This window comes from Macaca mulatta, chromosome 1 (assembly GCF_049350105.2).
Source record: "Macaca mulatta isolate MMU2019108-1 chromosome 1, T2T-MMU8v2.0, whole genome shotgun sequence".
Taxonomy (NCBI): Eukaryota; Metazoa; Chordata; class Mammalia; order Primates; family Cercopithecidae; genus Macaca; species Macaca mulatta.
This window is the reverse complement of record NC_133406.1, coordinates 36691654-36714509: the sequence shown is the minus strand read 5'-3', so window position 1 is coordinate 36714509 and position 22856 is coordinate 36691654. Positions and strand designations below refer to the sequence as shown.

Below are 22856 nucleotides of genomic sequence, written 5' to 3'. Positions count from 1 at the left end.
TTGTAGACATTTTTCCCTGTCATTACATATTCTTCTATATTATTTTCATCGCCCTATTACTCTATTTTTATGGTAGAAATATAATTTAATCTTCTATTGAACGTTTCTTTTCATAGTATGTCACTTGAAAAAAGACATGAAGAATGAGAAGGTACAAAATGCATCTAATCAGAGCTCTATAAAGAGAGACAATATTTGAGGTGATTATAGCTGAGAATTGGCCAGAACTACTGAAAGATACAAATTCTAGGATAAAGTCAAAGAATTCCAAGCAGGACAGATAACCTACTTAGAGCCAGGCGTGGTAGCTCACGCCTGCAATCCTAGCACTTTGGGAAGCTGAGGCAGGTGGATCACCTGAGGTCGGGAGTTTGAGACCAGCCTGATTAACATGGAGAAACTCTGTCTCTACTAAAAATACAAAATTAGCCAGGCATGGTGGTGCATGCCTGTAATCCCAGCTAGTCGGGAGGATGAGGCAGGAGAATCGCTTGAACCCGGGAGGCAGAGGTTGTGGTGAGCTGAGATCACACTCCAGCCTGGGCAACAAGAGTGAAACTCCATTTCAAAAGAAATAATAATAATCATCATCATCATCATCTACTTAGACACATCACAGTGAAACTGTCTGACGCAGGGGTTAAAAAAAACTAAAAGCACCCAGAAAGAATTATCAACTACACAAGTACTGCAATTACAACGTGTGCCTGACTTAACATCAGTGGAAGCCAAGAGACAGCGGAATGTCTTCAATTATCGATAGTGGCAGAGTTGATGACTGGGAAGCAGATTAGAGGTCATATAATAACAAGGGCTTTGAGGAAACTAAGAATTTTATGCAGGAAAATACTGAGCTGATATTGGAAGATGGAAAGGATCACGTAACAGAGAAATGCAATAAATACAGACAAAAAGCGATGTTGCAAATGGCAAGGAGAATGGAGAGCAGAGGATTAATTTAAGATATTTACAAATTGGTAACTGATTAAGAAATATAAGGGTAAGACAAATGTCCATTTGATTTTTCAGTAAGTTATATGAATATATTTTTAATTTAGTTCTATGACCAGACCATGGTTTCATAAATAAACTATTTCATAAATAAATGAAGATAAAATGTCAAAAAAAGTCAAAAGAATGCCTAAAAGCTAATATCCACAGGTTTTTTGGGTTTTTTTTTTTTTTTTTTTTTTTTCAGACAGGTTCTCACTCTGTTGCCCAGGCAAGGGGGCAGTGGCTATGGCATGATCATAGCTCACTGTGGCCTGGAACTCCTAGGCTCAAGGGATCCTCCCACCTCAGCCTCCCAAGTAGCTAGGACTATAGGCACATGCCACCACACTCACATGCCACCACGCCCACCTAATTTTTTAAAAAACATTTTTGTAAAGACAGAGCCTCGCTATGTTGCCCAGGCTGGTCTTGAATTCCTGGCCTCCAGCAATCCTCAGGCCTTGGCCTCTGAAATTGTTGGGATTACAAGGATGAGCCACCATCCCCACCCACATCCAATGATTTGAAGAACTATTTACCAGCACTCAACTCAAGGCTTCTCAAGTTCTAAAACACTGACCCTGAAACAATGATAAGCCAGGACTGAGGGTGATGTAATTTCTGAATTATCTGCCTTACCTCTAGTAACACACTAACTGCTAACACTAGGAGTTAGTTATTTGCTATCTGAAACTTAATAGAACCCCACATAAGTCCATAAGGAAAACTATTCAACATTCTTCCCTTAACTTTCTGATTTCTAAAAAAAATCAGACTTGCAATATTTATCTTCATGAATAAATGCTACCTCTTTTAAAACCTACTATATTTAATGGGCATGTTTAAAATTTATTCCTTGACACGTCAAAAATCTTATTTTAACCAGTTTTGATGAAAATTTTTGTAAAATTATGAATGCTTTGCCACCCTAAAAAAAACAAACAAACAAACAAACAAACAAAACACCAGACTTCAGGTATACTGGCTCACACCTATTATTATTCTAGCACTTAGGATAGAGGCAGAGACAGGAGGGTCACTTAAAGCCAGGAGTTTGAAACCAGCCTGAGCAACAAAGCAAGACTCCCATTCTCTACAAAAAATAAAACAAAAATGTACTTTACCCTACATAATCTTCAGGACAAGTAAGAGTGATCCACTGTTGTACTATACTATTATAGTGATACCTTTAGCAAAACCGGAAATGTAGAGCGCAATCAGGCCCCACTCAACAGCCCCAGCGAGCTGCGCCTTTCTACCTAGGCTGCTTCCACAGTGTTCTCCCTAACAATCCTACACTTCTATTACAATAGTCAATTTACTGCAGAAAAGAGACAAATAATCAGGCTTGTTAAACTGGTAACTAATTTACTCAATTTATGTACTCATGCATTAAGTAAAAGCCCACTGAGCACCTAATACATGCAGGGCAAACCCTCCCTCCAGGATCTCAGGAGAAAACTACAAATAGGGAAAAGGACAATACAGAGAAGCGCTGTGGAAGAATGAGGCGTGTAGGAGGCTTTTGCAGAGGAGTCAATATTTGAACTGAGTCTCAAATAATAAAGAAAAATTATGGTGAACAAATGCTAGAAACATTATTCCAGGCAAAGGAATGAAGCTATGAAGACTTGTTGGATTTTTCTGAGGCCTGAAGCTCAGTCAGATGCCTCTAAATGCCATGCTCTCTTTTCTTGACAATACTGTATTTAACAGGCTTTTGTCTAAGGGAAGTTTATCTACTTACTTTCCAGGCCACCAGTTACATTCCTGATCAGTGTTGTCCTATAAACATATAATGTGTGGCTGGGTGCGGTGGCTCACACCTGTAATCCCAGTACTTTGGGAGGTTGAGGCAGGCGGATCACCTGAGGTCGGGTGACCTCATGTGATCATGAGGTCTAACCAACATGGAGACCAGCCTGACCAACATGGAGAAACCCCGTCTCTACTAAAAATACAAAATTAGCCAGGCGTGGTGGAGCATGCCTGTAATCCCGGCTACCTGGGAGGCTAAGGCAAGAGAATCGCTTGAACCTGGGAGGCAGAGGTTGCGGTGAGTCGAGATCGCACCACTGCACTCCAGCCTGGGAAACAAGAGCAAAACTCTGTCTAAAAACAAAACAAAACAAAACAAAAATATATATATATATAAAATGTGAATCACCGTAATATTAAAATGTTCAGGAGCCACATTAAAAAGTAAAAAGAAACAGGTGCAAGTAAGTCTCTGAAATCTGACATATTACAACTATAGTGTTTCTCAGTCCAGACTAGCCACATTTCAAGTGCTCAACCAGACTATATTAAACAGTGTACTTCTAGTGGCAGCCATATTGAACAACGTAATTCTAGATCAAGAATCAGAAAGCTTTTTCCATAAAGGGCAGTATAGTCTGCAACTATGTAACAACTACTCAACTTCACTGTTGCAGCATGAGAAAGTACTACAAACACAAAGGAATGAACATAGCCACCTTTGCCAACTTTGTTCTTAGATGGCCAAGTTTACCGTAAATCTGGTTGGCAAATAAAACGGACAAGTACATACACATTATTTTTTATAATACAACACAGCTATGGTGAACACTGATGGTTGCTTCCCAAATAAGGACATGCATGTCACTGCCTTTGCCAAAAACTGACTTAAAAATGGGCCTGAGTATCAGGTAGCAAAGAGATGACCCACTCAAGCTTACTGACTGGGAAAAATTTAAAGAGGTCCTTTTTGTAAGTGTGTGGTCAGAGTTTAAGAAAACCAACAAAGGATGGTAAGGATGATATGGAATTCTAGGGTAGTAATAAACATCATGAAAGCTGTTACCATCCTGAGGCCAGAAAGGGCAAAGTGGGGAAAGGGTTAGTGGAACTCGGAGAGAACTCTTTGGAGAAAAATATTAGAGAGGAGCGATGGTTACCTACCAGGGAGAGAAACTTAGTTACAGACACACCCACCTTACTCTCTGCTCTTAGATCTCCTGAAGTTCCCCCACTGGCCAAGCCTACCAGAACCACACAGGGCATTGGAGACTATTGTTGCAGTTCTTAAGGTTAGTCTCCCAGGAAACAAAGTAGGGTAGAAAAGACTGGAGAAGCAAAAGGTAGATAGCTAGCATAACTTGTAATCGAACTCTGGCCCATGAGACATGAGAAGTCTGTTGGGGAATTTCTATGGAAGGTTTCATCGCTAAAGAGAAAGACAGGGAAAGAGACAGTTTCCCTTCTGATAGAAGTCATTGTTTTGGTTTTCTAGTTTTCTCAACCAGAACGGACTTTCTAACTCTCTGTCATTACTTCTATCCGTCCCTTATCACCACCACCCATTTCCTGGACCCACCAAGCCACACGCTGACTCCAGATATTACCTGCTATCTGCCTTCTGACTCCAAATTGCCATGCACTACAGAAAAAATTAGGAAAATGGGCCCATTTTAAACTGCTGCTGTCAAGCCTTAGGCAGGCCTGCAATGAAAATATGCAATCTTTGTCTTTGCCTCTTGATGAATTTCTGTGACATTCCTCACAAAAGTGTTTCGAAACCTTTTCCATTTTCAAGTCCCAGCCCCACCAAGTAACTTTTTAGTTGTTCAGTTTTGCTACCAATCCTTAAATGTCTTCTATGTTTCTTAATTTTCGCTGTCTTTCATCCTCTTCTCCAACATTTCTGTGTCAGAGGAAAGAGCAGCCCATCTCTTTTTCAAGACTAACCCTGCAAACTACTATTATCTTGATCTTTCCCTATTCAAAAAGTTCAACCCATTGAGTCAATAATATTGTCCACATTTACATTTCTGAGACAATCTGTTCTTTAAAAATCATGTTTCAGAAATTATGACATGGATGTCATCAATGATATTGAAAATAAAATCTGTGGTTCCCCTAACACTTACTTATCAAGTATTACATACTAAATTTGTTTTAAAAAAATAAGTAACTAAACATCAAACCTGTGATTTAACAATTTATTACTTAGGTTGAGAATAAATTTTTAAGTGAATTTTTTAAAGTTACATAGTAATAGTAATATAATGGCAACATAACTGAAATTTGAGAAATGATTTTTTCTAAAAAAAACCAGTCCTTTTGAAGATCACTTAACCCTCATGACATGCTGTACTTTTCCTTCTAATACAAAATGTTCTGAGAAAGAAGTTTACACTTCTTATCTTTGCTTTCTTGCTAGCCAATATTTTCCACCCATTTCTGCAACTCTTCTTTCCCTGAAGACATTACAGCCTCCAAATTTCTAAATCCCCATCCTTGTTAAATCTGCTACAAATTTTAACATATAGTCTTGCTCTGTCACCCAGGCTGGAGTGCAGTGGTGCAATCCCAGCTCACTGTGACCTCTAACTCCTGGGCTCAAGCAATCCTCCCACCTCAGCCTCCTGAGTAGCTTGGGCTACAGGCACATGTTACCATGCCCACCTACTTTCTTTTATTTTTGTAAAGATGGGGTCTTGCTATGTTGCCCAGACTGGTCTTAAACTCCTGGCCTCAAGCAATCCTTCCACCTCAGCCTCCCAAAGTGCTTGGATTATAAGCGTGAGCCACCAATCTGGCCTCATTTCTATTTTTAAAATAAAGAAACTGAGATTCAAAGAAATTAAACATCTTGTACACTGTCACATGGCCAATAAGTAACTGAGCCTGAAGAAATCCATGTCTTCTGACCCCTAGCATTAAAAAAAAAAAAAAAAAAAGCCAGCCAACCTATGTGATTATACTCCTAAAGATGACTAAGGAATACTAATCAGTGACTAATAACCAATTTTCAAGTTTCAGTTCTTTTAACAAATGTTATCTTCATCTACTTGTGGCAAGAACAGAACTAGCTAACGTGTAGGCACTGACTAATTTATTGCCTAGAAATTCAAACTCATTTTTTTTTTTTTTTTTTTTTTTTTTTTTTTTTTTTTTTTGTGAGACGGAGTCTCGCTCTGTCGCCCGGGCTGGAGTGCAGTGGCGCGATCTCGGCTCACTGCAAGCTCCGCCTCCCGGGTTCACGCCATTCTCCTGCCTCAGCCTCCCGAGTAGCTGGGACTACAGGCGCCCGCCACCGCGCCCGGCTAGTTTTTTGTATTTTTTAGTAGAGACAGGGTTTCACCGTGTTAGCCAGGATGGTCTTGATCTCCTGACCTCGTGATCCGCCCGTCTCGGCCTCCCAAAGTGCTGGGATTACAGGCTTGAGCCACCGCGCCCGGCCTCAAACTCATTTTTAAATCCTGATTGCTTTCTAAAAAACTCTTATTGACCACGTCTTAGAACACCTACATTCCAGCTTCACTTTCTTCTCCACAAAGCAATACAAAAGTCACTTGAAAAATCACCTTTATGTCCATAGTATGGTTAGGCTTGGGAGTATTTCTTGAGTCAATCACTTTTCAATCTTAATAATAAAAGGGAAGATAGTAAAATCCAACTGTAATCGTCTATTGCTCCACTGACCACGAAAACTTTAGAAAGTTCTCAACTACTCACATGTCTGCACTACTTCAGAAAAATGGAATCTGAGCTAGAAATGTGGATTAGTGTATGTTCATACAGAAACAAAGACTTAATAGTTAATGTTCAAACAACTAGCTAGCCATTTTGGAAAACTAAAAATTTAGATTCCCCAATGATGAATGCATCACTCAAAAATAAATTTCACGTGGATCAAATATGTCACTATAAAACACCACAAAAGTAAACAAAAGTCGTGTTTTCTTTTTTTTCATAATCTTGAATGATTTCTAAGCATGATCAAAAAACCCTATAAGCAGCCAGGCGTGGTGGCTCATGCCTGTAATCCCAGCACTTTGGGAGGCTGAGGTGGGTGGATCATTTGAGGTCAGCAGTTCGAGACCAGCCTGGCTGACATGGTGAAACCCTGTCTCTACCAAAAATACAAAAATTAGTGGGGCATGGTGGCACATGCCTGTAATCCCAGTTACTCAGGGGGCTAAGGAGAACTGCTTGAACCCGGGAGGCAGAGGCTGCAGTGAGCCAAGATCATGCCATTGCACTCCACTCCAGCCTGGGCAACAGAGCGAGACTCCATCTCAAAAAACAAAAACAAAACAAAACAAAAAAAACACTACACCAATTAAAAGAATATCTGATATATAAAAACAAAACATGGCAAAGCATACATACATAAGCAAAGTCAAAAGACAAATCACTAGTCAGAAAATATTCAAAGTACACAATCAAAGGATTAATTTCTTTAATATAGAAAAAGCTCTTGAAAATAATAACCACCAGATAAGGAATAAAAGTGAGCAAAGGATACGAACACGACTTTTAAAGAAAAAAAAAAGGTCAATAAATACGAAAAAATTTCCACACCTCACTTAAAATTAATGAGAACAAATTTATGCTATACGTATACTGTCTTTCACCCATCAAATCGGGAATTTTAAAAGACTGGTAAGATTATTGCAAAGAGTGCGGTGAAACAGTATAAATAGGAATATAAAGTGGCATAACATTTTTTAAAGGAAATTTGATAATATCTAAATTTTAAATGCAAAAGTCCTTTGACATAGCAATTTCACTTTTAAGAATGTATCCTGGCCGGGTACAGTGGATCACGCCTGTAATCCCAGCACTTTGGGAGGCTGAGGCAGGTGGCGCACTAGGTCAGGAGTTCGAGACCAACCTGACCAACATGGTGAAACCCTGTCTCTACTAAAAATACAAAAATTAGCCAGGCATGGTGGCGTGCCCCTGTAATCCTAGCTACTCAGGAAGCTGAGACAGGAGAATCGCTTGAACCAGGGAGGCGGAGGTTGCAGTGAGCCGAGATCGCACCACTGCACTCCAGCCTGGGAGACAGAAGGAGACTCCGTTTCAAAAAAAAAGAATGTATCCTATAGGTACACCAGTATAAGTAAGCAATGATGCTGTTTCAATAATGCTCTCTGTAGCACTGTCTGTAATACTGCAACTCTGGAAACAGCCTAAGTTTCCATCAATAAGGGACAAGTTAAATAAACCACCAAGCATCTGTACAGCAGAAATACTACACAGGTATTTAAAATAATTACATATACTAAATGAAAAGATATCTGAGACTTACAAAGTATAGAAGAAACAAATTGCAGATGAGATCTTAAATATGATCCCACATGTAAAAAAAAAAAGTTACTTGTGGGAGGAAGTATTACTTAATAACTTTCTATGGTGTTTGAATTTTTTCAATGGGTATTACTTTAAAATTTAAAAAAATTTATATTCACATTTTAGCAATTTGTTTAATAAAACCAAACTTTTTTTTTTTTTTTAGACAGAGTCTTACTCTGTCGCCCAGGCTGGAGTGCAGTGGCGCGGTCTCGGCTCACTGCAACCTCCATCTCCCGGGTTCAAGCAATTTTACTGCCTCAGCCTCCTGAGTAGCTTGGATTACAGGCACCCACGCCCAGCTGATTTTTGTATTTTTAGTAGAGACAGGGTTTTATCATGTTGGTCAGGCTAGTCTCGAACTCCTGACCTCAAGCGATCCGCCCGCCTCAGCCTCCCAAAGTGCTGGGATTACAGGCGCCAGCCACCGTGCCCAGCCATCTGGGAACTATATTACTGAACTAGAGTAACTTTGGCTTATTTTTCTTTTATCACTACGTCTGTATCAACTGTGTAGGCTAACTATATATGCAAGAAGATAATTTGCCTTATTACCACTGAACTGTTACAACATCATATTATCTTGTTTTAAATCAAGAGGTAATTACTGGTAGGAATATTAGAGGATTTCATGTAGATTATAATTCTCAGTTGATATACAACAGGAGATTATAAAAGCTACCTTAGGAACTGGGACAGAAGAGTTGGCGGCACTGCCAATAAGATAATACCTTAATGAACACAGTGCCATACACGCAGAAAGTGCTTTCATATTGGCTATCCTTGACTTTGCATAAAAGGCAACCTAAGCACTGGCAAGCTGTAAGATTTGTCCAAAATCATTAACACAGGTAGGTCATCAGTCAATGACAACATATACAGTAAGACTTCGAGTCCTTTTTTTTAAGTCGCAAATCTTCCAGTAGTTAAGACCTTTTTTTTTAAGAGATGGGGTCTCACTATGTTGCCTAGGCTGGACTTCAACTCCTAGGCTCAAATGGTCCTCCCAAGCAGCTCAGACTATAGATGCAAGCCACCACATAGAACATGTCGACATGGTATTTCTGAGAACTGACATCACCTTTACAACAAAACCAGAGCCCCTATTAAGCATCCAGAATGCTACAGTAATTGAACACTGACCATTTCTTTTCAGGTATACAATCATTTCTGACCAGCCGTCTGTTTTGGCAAACGGTGTTTTCACTCACAACTGCCAACTGCACAGATGTCTTCATTTTGAGGTATTAAAGGTGGTCTTTCTAAATCCAGAAAACCTAGTCGTCTTTCATTTAACAGTAAGTATGCAAGGCACTGTTTTTAGCCAGAGGTTTAAAGGGAGTTGACTGAAAAAGGTTGAGATGTGCTGGTTTTGAAAAGGAAATGTCTTTATTATTTCCTACTACAACAATCCTCTCTGCCTTGTCGCACTAGCATTTGTGACTCCTTGACTTGGTCTAAGTCAGCATATGGTGGTGCTACTTCTAACGCTTCTGGAACCCTCATTAACAAATACCTTCAGTGTGTGCCATTTCACAATGAATTTAACTAATTTCCACCACCTCAGCAGCAGTAAAAGAAGGAAATACTGCCCCACTCATCAAATGTATACCAATTACGGCTTGCTATTTGGCACTATGTGCTTCTATGCTTCACATCAAGTCCTTTGACTTGCTTCAATGTGCATGTGTCAAATTTAAAGCCACTTTTGTCCTCCTGGGCCCACTGGAGGGTCCCCAGCAAGGGCCACTATCCACCGGCTGTCAGGGCAGTTGGCTGGGTACTGAGAGGCTGTTGGAGCCTTATCTTCTTACTTACTTCTGGCCTTTCCAATTTGCTCTATATTCCTATCCATGAAAACCAACCACAAATCCATCTGTACTACCTACCCCTCATCCTCTCTAAAAGCAAACAAACACCACACACACAACACTGTACTGTCTTAAAGTCTTTACAAATGCATACCTCTTTGGATTGAAAGCCCTCTCCCAGTCTTATCTCAAAGGCCAAACTCAAAATCTATTTCAGTGAGACTTTCCTTCATTCTAAAGCAAGGGCTCCCCTGACCCCATCGGTCTCTACTTGGTTACTATAACTCACTTAGCTCCTATTTATAACAAAGGATTGTTTTCTATTTGGGTATCTCATGCACACCAACTTCAGGCTCCCTATTAACAAACCTGGTACACTGTCTTACATTTAGATCAAAGGTGCTTAACTGACACCAGATTATTAATCTGCTGGCTGGAAGGCTATCATCAAAAGACAGACAATAACAAGTCTTGGTGAGGATGTGGAGAAATTGGAACCCTCATACATTGCTGGTGGGAACATAAGGAGTAGCTGGTTTGGAAAAGTATAGCAGTTCCTCAAAAAGTTAAACACACATTTACCATGACTCAGCAACTCAACTCTTACGTATATACCCAAGAGAACTGAAAACATATATTCCATAAGCTTCTACACAAATGTTCATAGCATTATTTATAACAGCCAATCATTGTAAATAACCCCCAAAATAAGTATCAACTGACAGATAAGCAAACTGTATCATACCTACACAATGAAATATTATTCAGCCACACACACAAAAAAATGAAGTACTGATACATCTTAAAACACACTGCTCAGGAGGCTGAGGAAGGAAGATCACTTGAGTCCAGGAGATTGAGGCTGCAATGTGCTATAATCATGCCTGTGAACAGCCACTGCACTCCAGCCTGGACAGTAGAGCAAGATCCCGCCTCAAATAAAAAAACCAAACAAACATGGAAAACATTATGCTAAGCTCAAGCAGCCAGACACAAAGGCCACATGTTCTAAGAATCCCCTTATAAGAAATGCCCAGATCAAGCAAATCCAAAGTGACAGGAAGTATATTAGTGGTTGCTAGAGGCTAAGAGAGGAATGGGACTTCTTTCCGGGGTGATAAAAATGTTTTGGAATTAAGCAGCAGTGATGGTTCTACAACCTTGTAAATATATTAGCAACCACTGAATTGTAAACTTTAAAATGGTGACTTTATTGGTACGCAAATATATTACTAAAAAATTAAAAGGAATGGAGACCTGGCATGGTGGCTCATGCCTATAATACCAGCGCTTTGGGAGGTCAGGGCAACCAGATCACTTGCCAGAGTTCGAGACCAGCCTGGTCAACATATTGAAGCCCCAACTCTATTAAAATACAAAAATTAGCTGGGCGTGGTGGCACATGACTTTATCCCAGCTACTCGGGAGGCTGAGGCAGGAGGATCACCTGGGCCTGGGAGGTGAAGGTCACAGTAAGCCAAGATTGCACCACTCCAGCCTAGGCGACAAAGTGAAACTGTCTCAAAAAAAAAAAAAAAAAAAAAATTAGGAGGAATGGAAGGAAAAAGGAAGAGAAGGGGATGGGGAAAAAGGGAAGAAACAAAGAAGGAGGAAGAGGGGAAGAAAAAGTGCCGGGCACGGTGGCTCACGCCTGTAATTCCAGCACTTTGGGAGGCTAAGGTTGGTGGATTATCTAAGGTCAAAAGTTCGAGACCAGCCTGACCAACATGGAGAAACCCCATCTCTACTAAAAATACAAAATTATCTGCGCGTGGTGACGCATGCTTGTAATCCCAGCTACTTGGGAGGCTGAAGCAGGAGAATGGCTTGAACCCAGGAGGCAGAGGTTGCAGTGAGCCAATATTGCGCCATTGCACTCTACTCTGGGCAACAAGAGCAAAACTGTCTCAAAAAAAGAAGAAAAGAAAAAGGAGAGAAAGAAAGGGCACCTAGACCAGCCTGGGCGCGGTGGCTCACGCCCATAATCCCAGAACTTTGGGATTACTCCCAAAGCACTTACTCCCCAAGGTTAACAAATGTTACAATATGCGAAGAAACATTTTCAAATTAGCATTACTTATATTAAACCAAAGAGGTTACACTTCTTGATTTAAGCTAACCAATTCAATTTTTAACACCTGCACTAAAACCTGGCTTGACTAAAACTTAATGAACTAGGACAATAAAGAACACTGAAAATAATAGAAATTAGAAGAATTTAGAATCTTTTTAAAAACTTGGGACGTAAAGAGAATGATCACATACAGTGACAGAAAGTTTCAATTAAAATAACTTTTCTGTCCCGAGAACTGGAAGGAACAAACAAGTATGAAGTTTCTAATGTGTGAAAATGCAGGCAAGGGAAACAAGCTGGGTTATCACTAAGTCCCTAAATCATGGAAGGAGAATTCTCCCCAGTATTGGCTCATCCTCCTTTGTATAAATCTCACATTTTATATCACACTAAAACTAGCCCATATGCAATATACATATGTCATATATAGCTAAGAGCCTATCAATAAACCTCATTATGCCAACTCAAGCAGCAATATTTACATTCCTGGTGGGATCCAGCTGTTGATATTTAACTTTAATTAAATTTAGGTAGAAAAAAACAAAACTGTTTCTTTATGAAAAGAGATGAAATGCCAAAGACAACCTGTCTCAGAAAGTTCCGCACCTATTTGTTAACTAAACAATCCTCAAATTTCAAATCCTTGTTGCAATCAAACCTTTACAAATGTCACTGCAAAAATAAAATACCCTGATGCAATAGATGACATCAATTAGAGTTGTGTTTACAAGTCTATCATTCATAGTTATAAACCTTGACCTTAACAACAAAGGACTATCGTATTCCTCTTCGTAGTCAGGCATTAAGCAAATGTGGACACAAGAACTAATAAAACTCCCTAACTACTACTCCCCTCCCAAGATTTATAGCTCAGTATTGAACTGGATTAGGCACCCTGCTAACTACTCACATTTTACTCATTATATCTATTATGAGAGTAGTTAATTATAAGAATATTACACTGTGATAAATCTAACTATGTGTATAATTTTGGAGGTTTTCTCATTCACTTAACTTGGAGCTCCATAATGGCAAACAAATCCATACTGATCACTGCTATAGCACCAGCATCCAGCGGGGGACCTCAGCAATTATTGGTAGGTTAGGTGACTGAATGAATAGTCTCTAAAACACAGCAGATACCAATAGATGTCCACTGAATTCATTAACAAGAAAGGACGTACTTTCTAATTGCTTTGTTACTAGACATATAAAACTCTATCAATACCCATTTACAATAAAGAATTAAAGAGACAGCAATACTTAATCTATAACACTGTATTTGTTCTCTATTTCACTAATTCACCTAAAAAAAAAAAAAAAAAAAAAGCCTCACCATTACTAGGTGCCTCTAGGGACTCCTTTGCAGGTTTTCTCTGGTCTTCATCTTCCTCAGGATTTTCCCTGGACTTTGACAGCCGGTTTCTTAGAGACATCTTCTCTTCACCCACCATTGTATTGTCTAGGAAAGAAGGTGTAAAAAGCTTTTGTATTAGTCCATTTTCACACTGCTATAAAGACACTACCTGAGACTGGGTAATTTATAAAGGAAAGAGGTTTAACTGTCTCACAGTTCCGCATGGCTGGAAAGGCCTCAGGAAACTTACAATCATGGCAGAAGACCAAGGGGAGGCAAGGCATGTCTTACGTGGCAGCAGGACAGACAGGGCAAGGAAGTGCCACATTTAAAACCATCAGCTCTCACGAGAACTCCCTCATTACCACGAGAACAGCATGGGGGAAACTGCCCCCATGATCCAACCACCTCCCATCAGGTCCCTCCCTTGACACGTGGCAATTACAGTGAGAGATGAGATTCGTGTGGGCACACAGAGGCAAACCATATCAGCTCTGAACTAAGCATCTGGCTTACGTGAACTTCACAATACCACTACATTTAGGATAGGTGAAATGTGATGATATATTCTCTTCCTTTTGCATTAATCACTTCAAAGCATTTTCTGTGTACAAGATACTCAAGATAACAAATTTGAAGAAATCAGGTCCTATAAAATAATTTCACTGGTTTAAACATAGACCCCACTTTTAAAGAACAATTTAGTTGAAGAAAGCATTAAGTATGTAAAAAAAAAAAAAAAAGGATTAAATAGTAACAGGTAACTACAAAGATGCCACAAGGTGGAGTATGATTTAATAACAAGGTCAATGGTAAAAACAATACCTTAAGTTCAGAGACAGCAGAGATCAGCAGAAGATGTAAAGGTTTCACAGAAAAGAAGGTATTTGAGACACAGTCTTGAAGAATGAGAACTGTGCATTCCATGTGCAAGAAAGGATTAAAACAAGGACCTTATAAGCCCTGTTCAGGGAACCATGACTGAACTGAACTACAACAAAAACAAATTTTTAAGTATCTACAAAGTGCAAGGACCCTGCCAGGTGCTTTAAGTTTTCTCATTTGATCTTCATAACAATTCTGAAAAAAAAAAAAAAAATTACCCTCAGTTTTCACATGAGAAAACAATCATTTAAAGTAGTTACTGGCAGTGTCCTCCACCCATGTACCAGGAATACACCTGCAGCTGAACAAGTTGAATCCATAGGAACAAACACCAGAGCCCCAGGTACTAGAGTCTCCTTTTCTTCTCATTACAGCAACTTGCCCGAGACCACACAGCTAACGACAGAGCCAGACTTGAACTGGCATTAGTTGGATCCAAACTACAAAGACCACTAACTACTGGGGGAAAAAAGTTGGTAACAGAGAAATGTGATGAGGGAAAAGACTAGAAAGGAGGACAGGAGTCAAACTATAAAGGCCTGAGAAATTAGAAATTTTTCAGGAAGGCAGTGGTGAGACACTTTAAGCACTAAAAAACATGATCAAAGTCACAAAGATCAATATCAAGACAAGTACAAGGTTTACTCTAAAGCCATGTGTTTCACTAGCATGGTGCCAAGCAGCCGTAGTCCCAGCTACTTGGGAGGCTGAGAAGGGAGGATCACTTGAACCCAGGAGTTTTGAGTCTGGCGTGGGCAACATAGCAAGACCACATCTCGAGAAACAATTATTTATGTATTTATTTGTTGAGAATGAGTATCGCTTTGCCCAGGCTGGAGTACAGTGGCGCGATCTCGGCTCACTGCAACCTTCGCCTCCTGGGTTCAGGCGATTCTCCTGCCTCAGCCTCCCGAGCAGCTGTGATTACAGGCGCCTGCCACCATACGTGGCTAATTTTAGTATTTTAGTAGAGACAGGGTTTCCCCATGTTGGTCAGGCTGGTCGTGAACTTCTGACCTCAAATGATCCGCCTGCCTCAGCCTCCCAAAGTGCTGGGATTATAGGCATGAGCCACCGTACCCGGCCAAAAAAACAATTTTAAATAAAAAGTAAAGCAGTGTTTCACTATGTGATAAAGTTTTCAAGAGTCTAAAGCAAGAAGAAAACAACTGTGAAATACTCATTACATTATTCTAAAGCTACATATCATTTCTGAGACTACAGTCTTTCCTAATTTTTATATCAAAATATCCTTTTCTGTATAAAAGGATGAAATATAGTACATGGTGAGTTTGGTTGTTTTTCAACTATCACAACTTGGCAAAGTAGAAATCTGACAAATCTAGATCAGCTTTCTTCTAATTATTTCTGAAATCAAACAAATGAAACAATTGTGGAATAGCAGATGAATATATCAAGTAGAAATGATATCATAAGATCTAATTAAGAGGAACTGAAGGGAAAAGTCAGGGCTAATTAATCACAAGATGATGCCCAACTTACAATGGTCCAATTCTGTGTAAAAGCGACAGAGGAAGCCACAAGAGCATCTATCTCTTCATCAGAAATGATGAGAGAAGTGAGAACTGAAAACTAAACTTTGAGGGACGGCCTCAAAGTAGAAGAAATCAGAGAAGAAAAAGAAAGATGCAAAAGGAACCAAGATGTTTCAGTAAGAGAGGAATTTTACAAGGAATAACGGGAATTTTTTTTCTGGCCAGATGATGGGGAATTTAAAGTAGATACTCTTTTAAAGAGCATATAGCAAAAGTTTAAAGCATAAAAGACAGCAAAATGAGGCCAGGTGTGGTGGCTCAGGCCTGTAATCCCAGCACTTTGGAAGGCTGAAGTGGGCAGATCATGAAGTCAGGAGATCGAGACCATCCTGGCTAACACGGTGAAACCCCGTCTCTACTAAAAATACAAAAAAAAAATTAGCTGGGCATGGTGGCGGGCGCCTGTAGCCCCAGCTACTTGGGAGGCTGAGGCAGGAGAATGGCATGAACCAGGGAGGCAGAGCTTGCAGTGAGCTGAGATCACGCTACTGCACTCTAGCCTGGGCAATAGAGCAAGACTCCGTCTCAAAAAAAAAAAAAAAAAAAAAAAGACAGCAAAATGATTAAAAAATAAATGCCAGATTAAAGTTTATTACCCAAACCCTATGAAACAGTATAGCACAATGCAGTATTTCTCAAAGTAGAATACTAACAGCTGATTTTTTTAGTGCTTATGTGTTCTACATGTATTATTTTCATCTCAATAGAATCAAGACAGATACTATTGTTACTCCCCAAATATTCTTTGGCCACCAGGGGGTCCCATATACTCTTCCCTGTCTATAGAAAGCTATTTCTCCTCTGCCCTTTTATCTAGCTAACTCCTACTCGAGCCTTCAAAGAATCACGGCTGCAGCAGTAATAGAATTAATACCAACAGTTCTGATTTAATGAGCACCTATTATGCACTGCCAGGCACTGTGCTGCTAAACTTTTTACATTTAATCTTTACAACCTTAGATAAGTATTATATCCTCATTTTACACATGAGTTTAGGGACGTGATTTAACTTGTCCCGAATCATATAATTCTCCAACAGCAGAAGTAGAATTCAAAACAAAGACTATCAGATTCTACAACCTGCCCTCCTAATCGCTGGACTGCCTCCAACTCACACCCTCTGAAGTTTCCTCTACCACCGCCTCTCATCTTACCCTCTCTGCGGTCCCACTATACTCTGCGCATCCTGTCACATGTTACGTTGCCCTATAATCAGAGAGCAATACTCTCTGTCTCTTACATTAGGCTTAAGTTCTCAAAGATAGGGATTACATAGTATTTTCTGTAAGACTCCCCCAAATCTAGTGTGGAGTACCTGGAGTGCAACAGGCAGGCATTAAGAGAGAAAGCGAATGTATCAGTTAACATGTAACCAATTATTCTAAGTACAAGACAGTCCCTAACTTATGATGGTTCAACTTAAAGTTTTTCAACTTTATGATGGTGCAAAAGCAACATGCATTCCGGGGAAATCATATTTAGAGTACTCATACAACTATTCTGCTTTTCACTGTCAGTGTAGTATTCAATAAATTACACGCGATAGTGAACGCTTTATTGTAAAATAGTCTGTGTTCAATGACTTTGCCCAACTGTAGGCTAATATTAAGTGTTTGGGGCATACTTAAGGTACACTAGGCTAAAAATACAAAAAAAAAAAAAATTTAGCCAGGCGTGGCGGCAAGCACCTGTAATCCCATCTACTCAGGAGGCTGAGGCAGGAAAATCACTTCAACCCAGGAGGCAAAGGTTGCAGTGACCACAAGTTGTACCACCATACTCCAGCCCGGACAACAGAGTGAGACCCTGTCTCCAAAAAAAGAAATATAAAAAGAGGGTCCTTGGTAATAAGATGAGGAACCATCAAGCTACTTTAGAGGAAACCTTACATCAAAAGCTAAAACAGGGCTGGGCATGGTGGCTCACACCTATAATCCCAGCACTTTGGGAGGCTGAAGGTGGGCAGATCACAAGGTCAGGAGATGGAGACCATCCTGGCTAGCCTAGCACGGTGAAAACTCGTCTCTGCTAAAAACACAAAAAATTAGCCAGGTGTGGTGGCAGGCACCTGTAGTCCCAGCTACTCGGGAGGCTGAGGCAGAAGAATCGCTTTAACTTGGAGGCAGAGGTTGCAGTGAACCTCAATCGCGCCATTGCACTCAAGATAAGTTAGATCAAGTCACTTCACAACTCAAACCCCTTCAAACATCGTAAGTCCTTACCATGATCTAGTAACTCCTGCATTACCTGCCACTCACCACCAACTCCTTAAATACCATCAAATTTTTTTTTTTTTTTAAGATGGAGTTTTGCTCTTGTTGGCCAGACTGGAGTGCAATGGCACAATCTCAGCTCACTGCAACCTCCACCTCCTGGGTTCAAGCAATTCACCTGCATCAGTCTCCAGAGCAGCTGGGGTTACAGGCCACCACACCCAGCTAATTTTGTATTTTTAGTAGAGACGGCGTTTCTCCATGTTGGTCAGGTTGGTCTCGAACTCCCAACCTCAGGTGATCCACCTGCCTCGGCCTCCCAAAGTGCTGGGATTACAGGCGTGAGCCATCGCACCTGGCTTTTTTTTTTTTTTTTTTTTTTTTGAGACGGAGTCACCCTATGTTGCCCAGGCTGGAGTGCAGTGGCATGATCTTGGCTCTCTCATTTTCTCTACTCATTACTTTGGCCTTCCACTGTTTCTTAAACAAGCGCACTGGCTCACGCTTGTAATTCTAGCACTTTGGGAGGCCGACGTGGGTGGATAACGAGGTCAGGAGTTCTAGACCAGCCTGGCCAAGATGATGAAACTCCGTCTCTACTAAAAATCCGAAAAATTAGCCAGGGGCGGTGGCGGCAGGTGCCTGTAATCCCAGCCACTCGGGAGGCCAAGGCAGAGAATTGCTTGAACCCAGGAGGCAGAGGTTGCAGTCAGCCGAGATCATGCCACTGCACTCCAGCCTGGGTGACAGAGCTAGACTCCATCTCAAAAAAAAAAAAAAAAAAAAAAAAGAAAAGAAAAGGAAAGGAAAGAAGAGGACAGGACATGGGATATTTCACAATTGGGGGACATGCATAGCTACGATTTGATTACATGCACAGTTTTAGAAGGAAGGACAAAGAAATATAGTGGAGTATGCTGCAAGTAAGTTGAGGAAGTGAAAACAGCGATCATAAGACTAGTCTCTCAAGGTCTAGCAGTGAAGGAATCGCTAATGTTTAGGAAGCAGGTAACTAAGTGCTGAGAGCAGGAGGTGTAGCACATATCTCATTTAACATGTCCATTTTTAAAGATGCAGGAGATTCAGAAATGCTAACAAACTTATTCAAAGTCACAGGTAACATAACGCTAAGTAGACAGCTATTTACACAACACACTGATTGAATAAGAATTTCTTACGAATCTAATCTGTGCACGCAATTACATTATAATACAGTGTGATAAGCATCTAACTTATCTTAAGAAAGCAAAACAAAAAGAATTGATTTGAGAAACAAATGAACTTGGAAAGACATGTCAACTTTAGCCTGCTCAGTGTTCCCATTAATAAAGCTTTCAAAAGAGCCCATAAATCTGAATCACAAGGCCGGGCGCGGTGGCTCAAGCCTGTAATCCCAGCACTTTGGGAGGCCGAGGCGGGCGGATCACAAGGTCAGGAGATCGAGACCACAGTGAAACCCCGTCTCTACTAAAAATACAAAAAATTAGCCGGGCGCGGTGGCGGGCGCCTGTAGTCCTAGCTACTAGGCCGGGCGCGGTGGCTCAAGCCTGTAATCCCAGCACTTTGGGAGGCCGAGACGGGCGGATCACGAGGTCAGGAGATCGAGACCATCCTGGGTAACACAGTGAAACCCCGTCTCTACTGAAAATACAAAAACTTAGCCGGGCGAGGTGGCAGGCGCCTGTAGTCCCAGCTACTCGGGAGGCTGAGGCAGGAGAATGGCGTGAACCCGGGAGGCGGAGCTTGCAGTGAGCTGAGATCCGGCCACTGCACTCCAGCCTGGGTGACTGAGCGAGACTCCGTCTCAAAAAAAAAAAAAAAAAAAATGTGAATCACAAATACTGAGTGCCCACTCCAGGTGAAGAACTTTGCCACATCACCCTTAGATTCAGTGGGGGAAAAGGGACACAACTGTGGATAGAATTTACAATCCAGAGCAAAAAAACTTTCCCTCTGGCACCCAAAGGTTTGCCCTAACACAGCGCTACAACTTTTACATGTCACAGAACTGGGTCATTAAGTAATTAGCAGAACTAAAGAACAGGAACAAATTCTCATTTACATCTGTATGGTTAGTATAATCTCTTAACCAATGTGGCAAAAAAAAAAAAAAAAAAAAAAGCAAAACAAAGCCATCCTCTTAAAAAAATGAATTTAGCTAGTCTTTGTTAAAAACTTTCTCCATTTTTTTTCCCATAGGAAAAAGGGACTCTTCCCTGGTTAATACAGTAGTTCTCCCATATCCATGGGGGATACGGTCCAAGACTCCCAGTGGATGCCTAGAACGGTGGATAACAGTGAATCCAATACACGTTGTTTTTTCCTACACATACCTATTATAAAGTTTCATCTACAGGCTAGGCAAAGTGGCTCATGCCTGTATTCCCAGCACTTTGGGAGGCCAAGGCAGACAGATCACCTGAGGTCAGGAGTTTGAGACCAGTCTGCCCAACACAGTGAAACCCTCTCAGTCTCTACTAAAAATACAAAAATTAGCCAGGGGAGCTGGGTGCGGTGGCTCATGCCTGTAATCCCAGAATTTTGGGAGGCTGAGCCGGGGATCACCTGAGGTCGGAAGTTCAAGACCAGCCTGATCAGTAAGATATGACCAGTCTTTACCAATAAAAAAAAAAAAAAAGAAAAAAAAATTAGCCACGTGTGGTGGCAGGCGCTTGTAATCACAGCTACTCAGGAGGCTGAGGCAGGAGAATTGCCTAAACCCAGGAGGCGGAGGTCGCGGTGAGCCGAGATCGCGCCATTGCACTCCAGCCTGGGCAACAAAGAGCCAAACTCCATCTTAAAAAAAAAAAAATTAGCCGAGCATAGTGGGACACGCCTGTAATCCCAGCTACTTGGGAGGCTGGGGCATGAGAATCATTTGAACCTGGGAGGCAAAGTTTCAGTAAGTTAGGCATAGTAAGAGATTAACAATGTATTGTATTAAAATTCACTTGGTCTCTCTTGGAATGTCTTATTGTACTCTTGTTTCCCACCTTAGGTAGCTGACACTACAGAAAGCGGCTAAGCGGGGATCACTATATTTCTCATTCAAAAGTTCCTTCCTCTGTCTACCAACTTACTGATTCTTTCATTGGGCCAACCCTGAGAATTAACAGATAGGCTAAACCAGCCTTCATGAAATGTACTAGCAGAGGAACAAAGCAACTAATTCATTACAATTAATGATCAACTTCTGCTAAGGAGAATAAAGAGTTCGTGGAGGGCTTAATGGGGATGGGGTGATTTCCAAAGGAAGCGATATGTGGGCTGATACATGAGGCAGGTATAAGAGTTGGAGGGAGGGAGAGAATATAGCATTAGAGGTGGAGGAAACTCCCAAAAGCCAGGAGATAGGAAAGAAAATGTAGCTTTCCAGTAACAAAAATAAAGCCAGTGTGGCACGAACCTGGAAAGTCAGAAGGAAAGTGGGCCAAATGAACCAGAGATAGAAAGAGTGTGCTCACTCAGTAGGTCTTTATCCTAAAAGATTGCGAAACCTCAGAGGGGTTCTTAGCACATGATTCACTAAAACACGTGCATTTCTAAACGACAATTCAATGCCACAGACCTCCTTCCAAAACCGATTCTCACACCCAGACAACACACAGACTTCCTTAACAAGTCATTCACTGACACCGCCCAACTTTTAAAAGGTACACACACACAAAAAGCTTCAAACTGAATTCTACTTCAAGGAAGAGGAAATCAAGTACGCTGGAAAAAAAAAAAAAAGTTTAAATAGGTGGCAGTCACTTAAACATTAAAAAGTGACCAACAGGCCAAGTGCGGTGGCTCACGCCTGTAATTCCAGCACTTTGGGAGGCCGAAGCGGGCGGATCACTTGAGGTCAGGAGTTCGAGACCAGCCTGGTCCTACATGGTGAACCCCCGTCTCTACTAAAACTACAAAAATTACCTGGGCGTGGTGGCGCACGCCTGTAATCCCAGCTACTCGGGAGGCTGAGGCAGGAGAATCGCTTGAACCCGGGAAGCGGAGGTTGCAGTAAGCCGAGATTGCGCCACTGCACTCTAGCCTGGCGACAGAGCAAGACTCCGTCTCAAACAAAAATAAGTGACCAACGAACTTAACCTATATATAAATACAGAGAATAAAGTTTATATAGTTGTTTCTCACTTAGAGATGGTCGTTCAATATACATATTATTTAAATTACATGGCCATTAACACTTAGGGAAAACAGAAACTTCAGTACATCCTAATATTTTAAAATAAAACATGAGCTTGATTAAAGGTTCTGGTGCCCATACAGATTTTCATGTCTTGCTAATGCCATCCTTCCCTTCACACATTTTCTCTAAATCATTAAAAAGCTGACTTCCTGAGTGCATTTTTGGTTTCGCTTTTTAAAGAATAAAACGTCTTCCAATTCCTAACTTTCTTTACTACCGACTTGAGAGATGCCACGAGATTTCGGGAATACCAAACCAGCGTGCAGGGTTTAAAAGGCTTCCCGTAACCCGGGCGCCTCACGGTAACTTTCCCGCCCTCTCCTCCCCAACTCCCCTGCACTCGCCGAGTCTCGCCTTCGCCCCAGCACAGCCCAGGACAAGGCCGAGTCGGAGCTGCTGCCGCCACCGCTTCCCCGCGGGCTGAGGCCGGTGGATCCAAGCGGGAAGCGAGGAGAGGCGCGGGAGCACCACCGTTACCTGAGGCCCGCGCCCGGCAGCGGGGACTTCAGCCAAGAGGGCAGAGCCGGGAAGCAGTCACAGAGCGGCCAGCCGGAAGGTCGGCTCCGGGAACCTCTCCTGGCGCCCAGCGCCCGCAACGTCGCCTGCTGGGCGGCAGAGAAAGATAAAGCGCCGGACAGCCCGGCCCCTACGCCCCCTGCCTCCGAGCTCCGCTG

At 41.4% G+C, this 22856-nt stretch overlaps 1 protein-coding gene across 3 annotated transcripts in view; it reads right to left on the bottom strand.

Annotated features, from left to right (window-relative positions):
* Positions 1-22779, bottom strand: part of SOAT1 (sterol O-acyltransferase 1) — a 63190-nt gene extending 40411 nt beyond the window's left edge. For 2 of the 3 annotated variants that reach the window (XM_015122773.3, XM_078000918.1), the window contains exons 1-2: positions 22660-22779; positions 13319-13444 (exon numbers count right to left, since the gene is read on the bottom strand). In XM_015122773.3, coding sequence (XP_014978259.1) covers positions 13319-13436 — 118 coding nt within the window. In that variant the 5' untranslated portion in view covers positions 13437-13444; positions 22660-22779. Of the gene's footprint in view, positions 1-13318; positions 13445-22526 lie in introns of all 3 variants that reach the window. The other variant, XM_078000917.1, reaches the window with a different exon arrangement.
* Between the last annotated feature and the right edge of the window lie 77 nt (positions 22780-22856).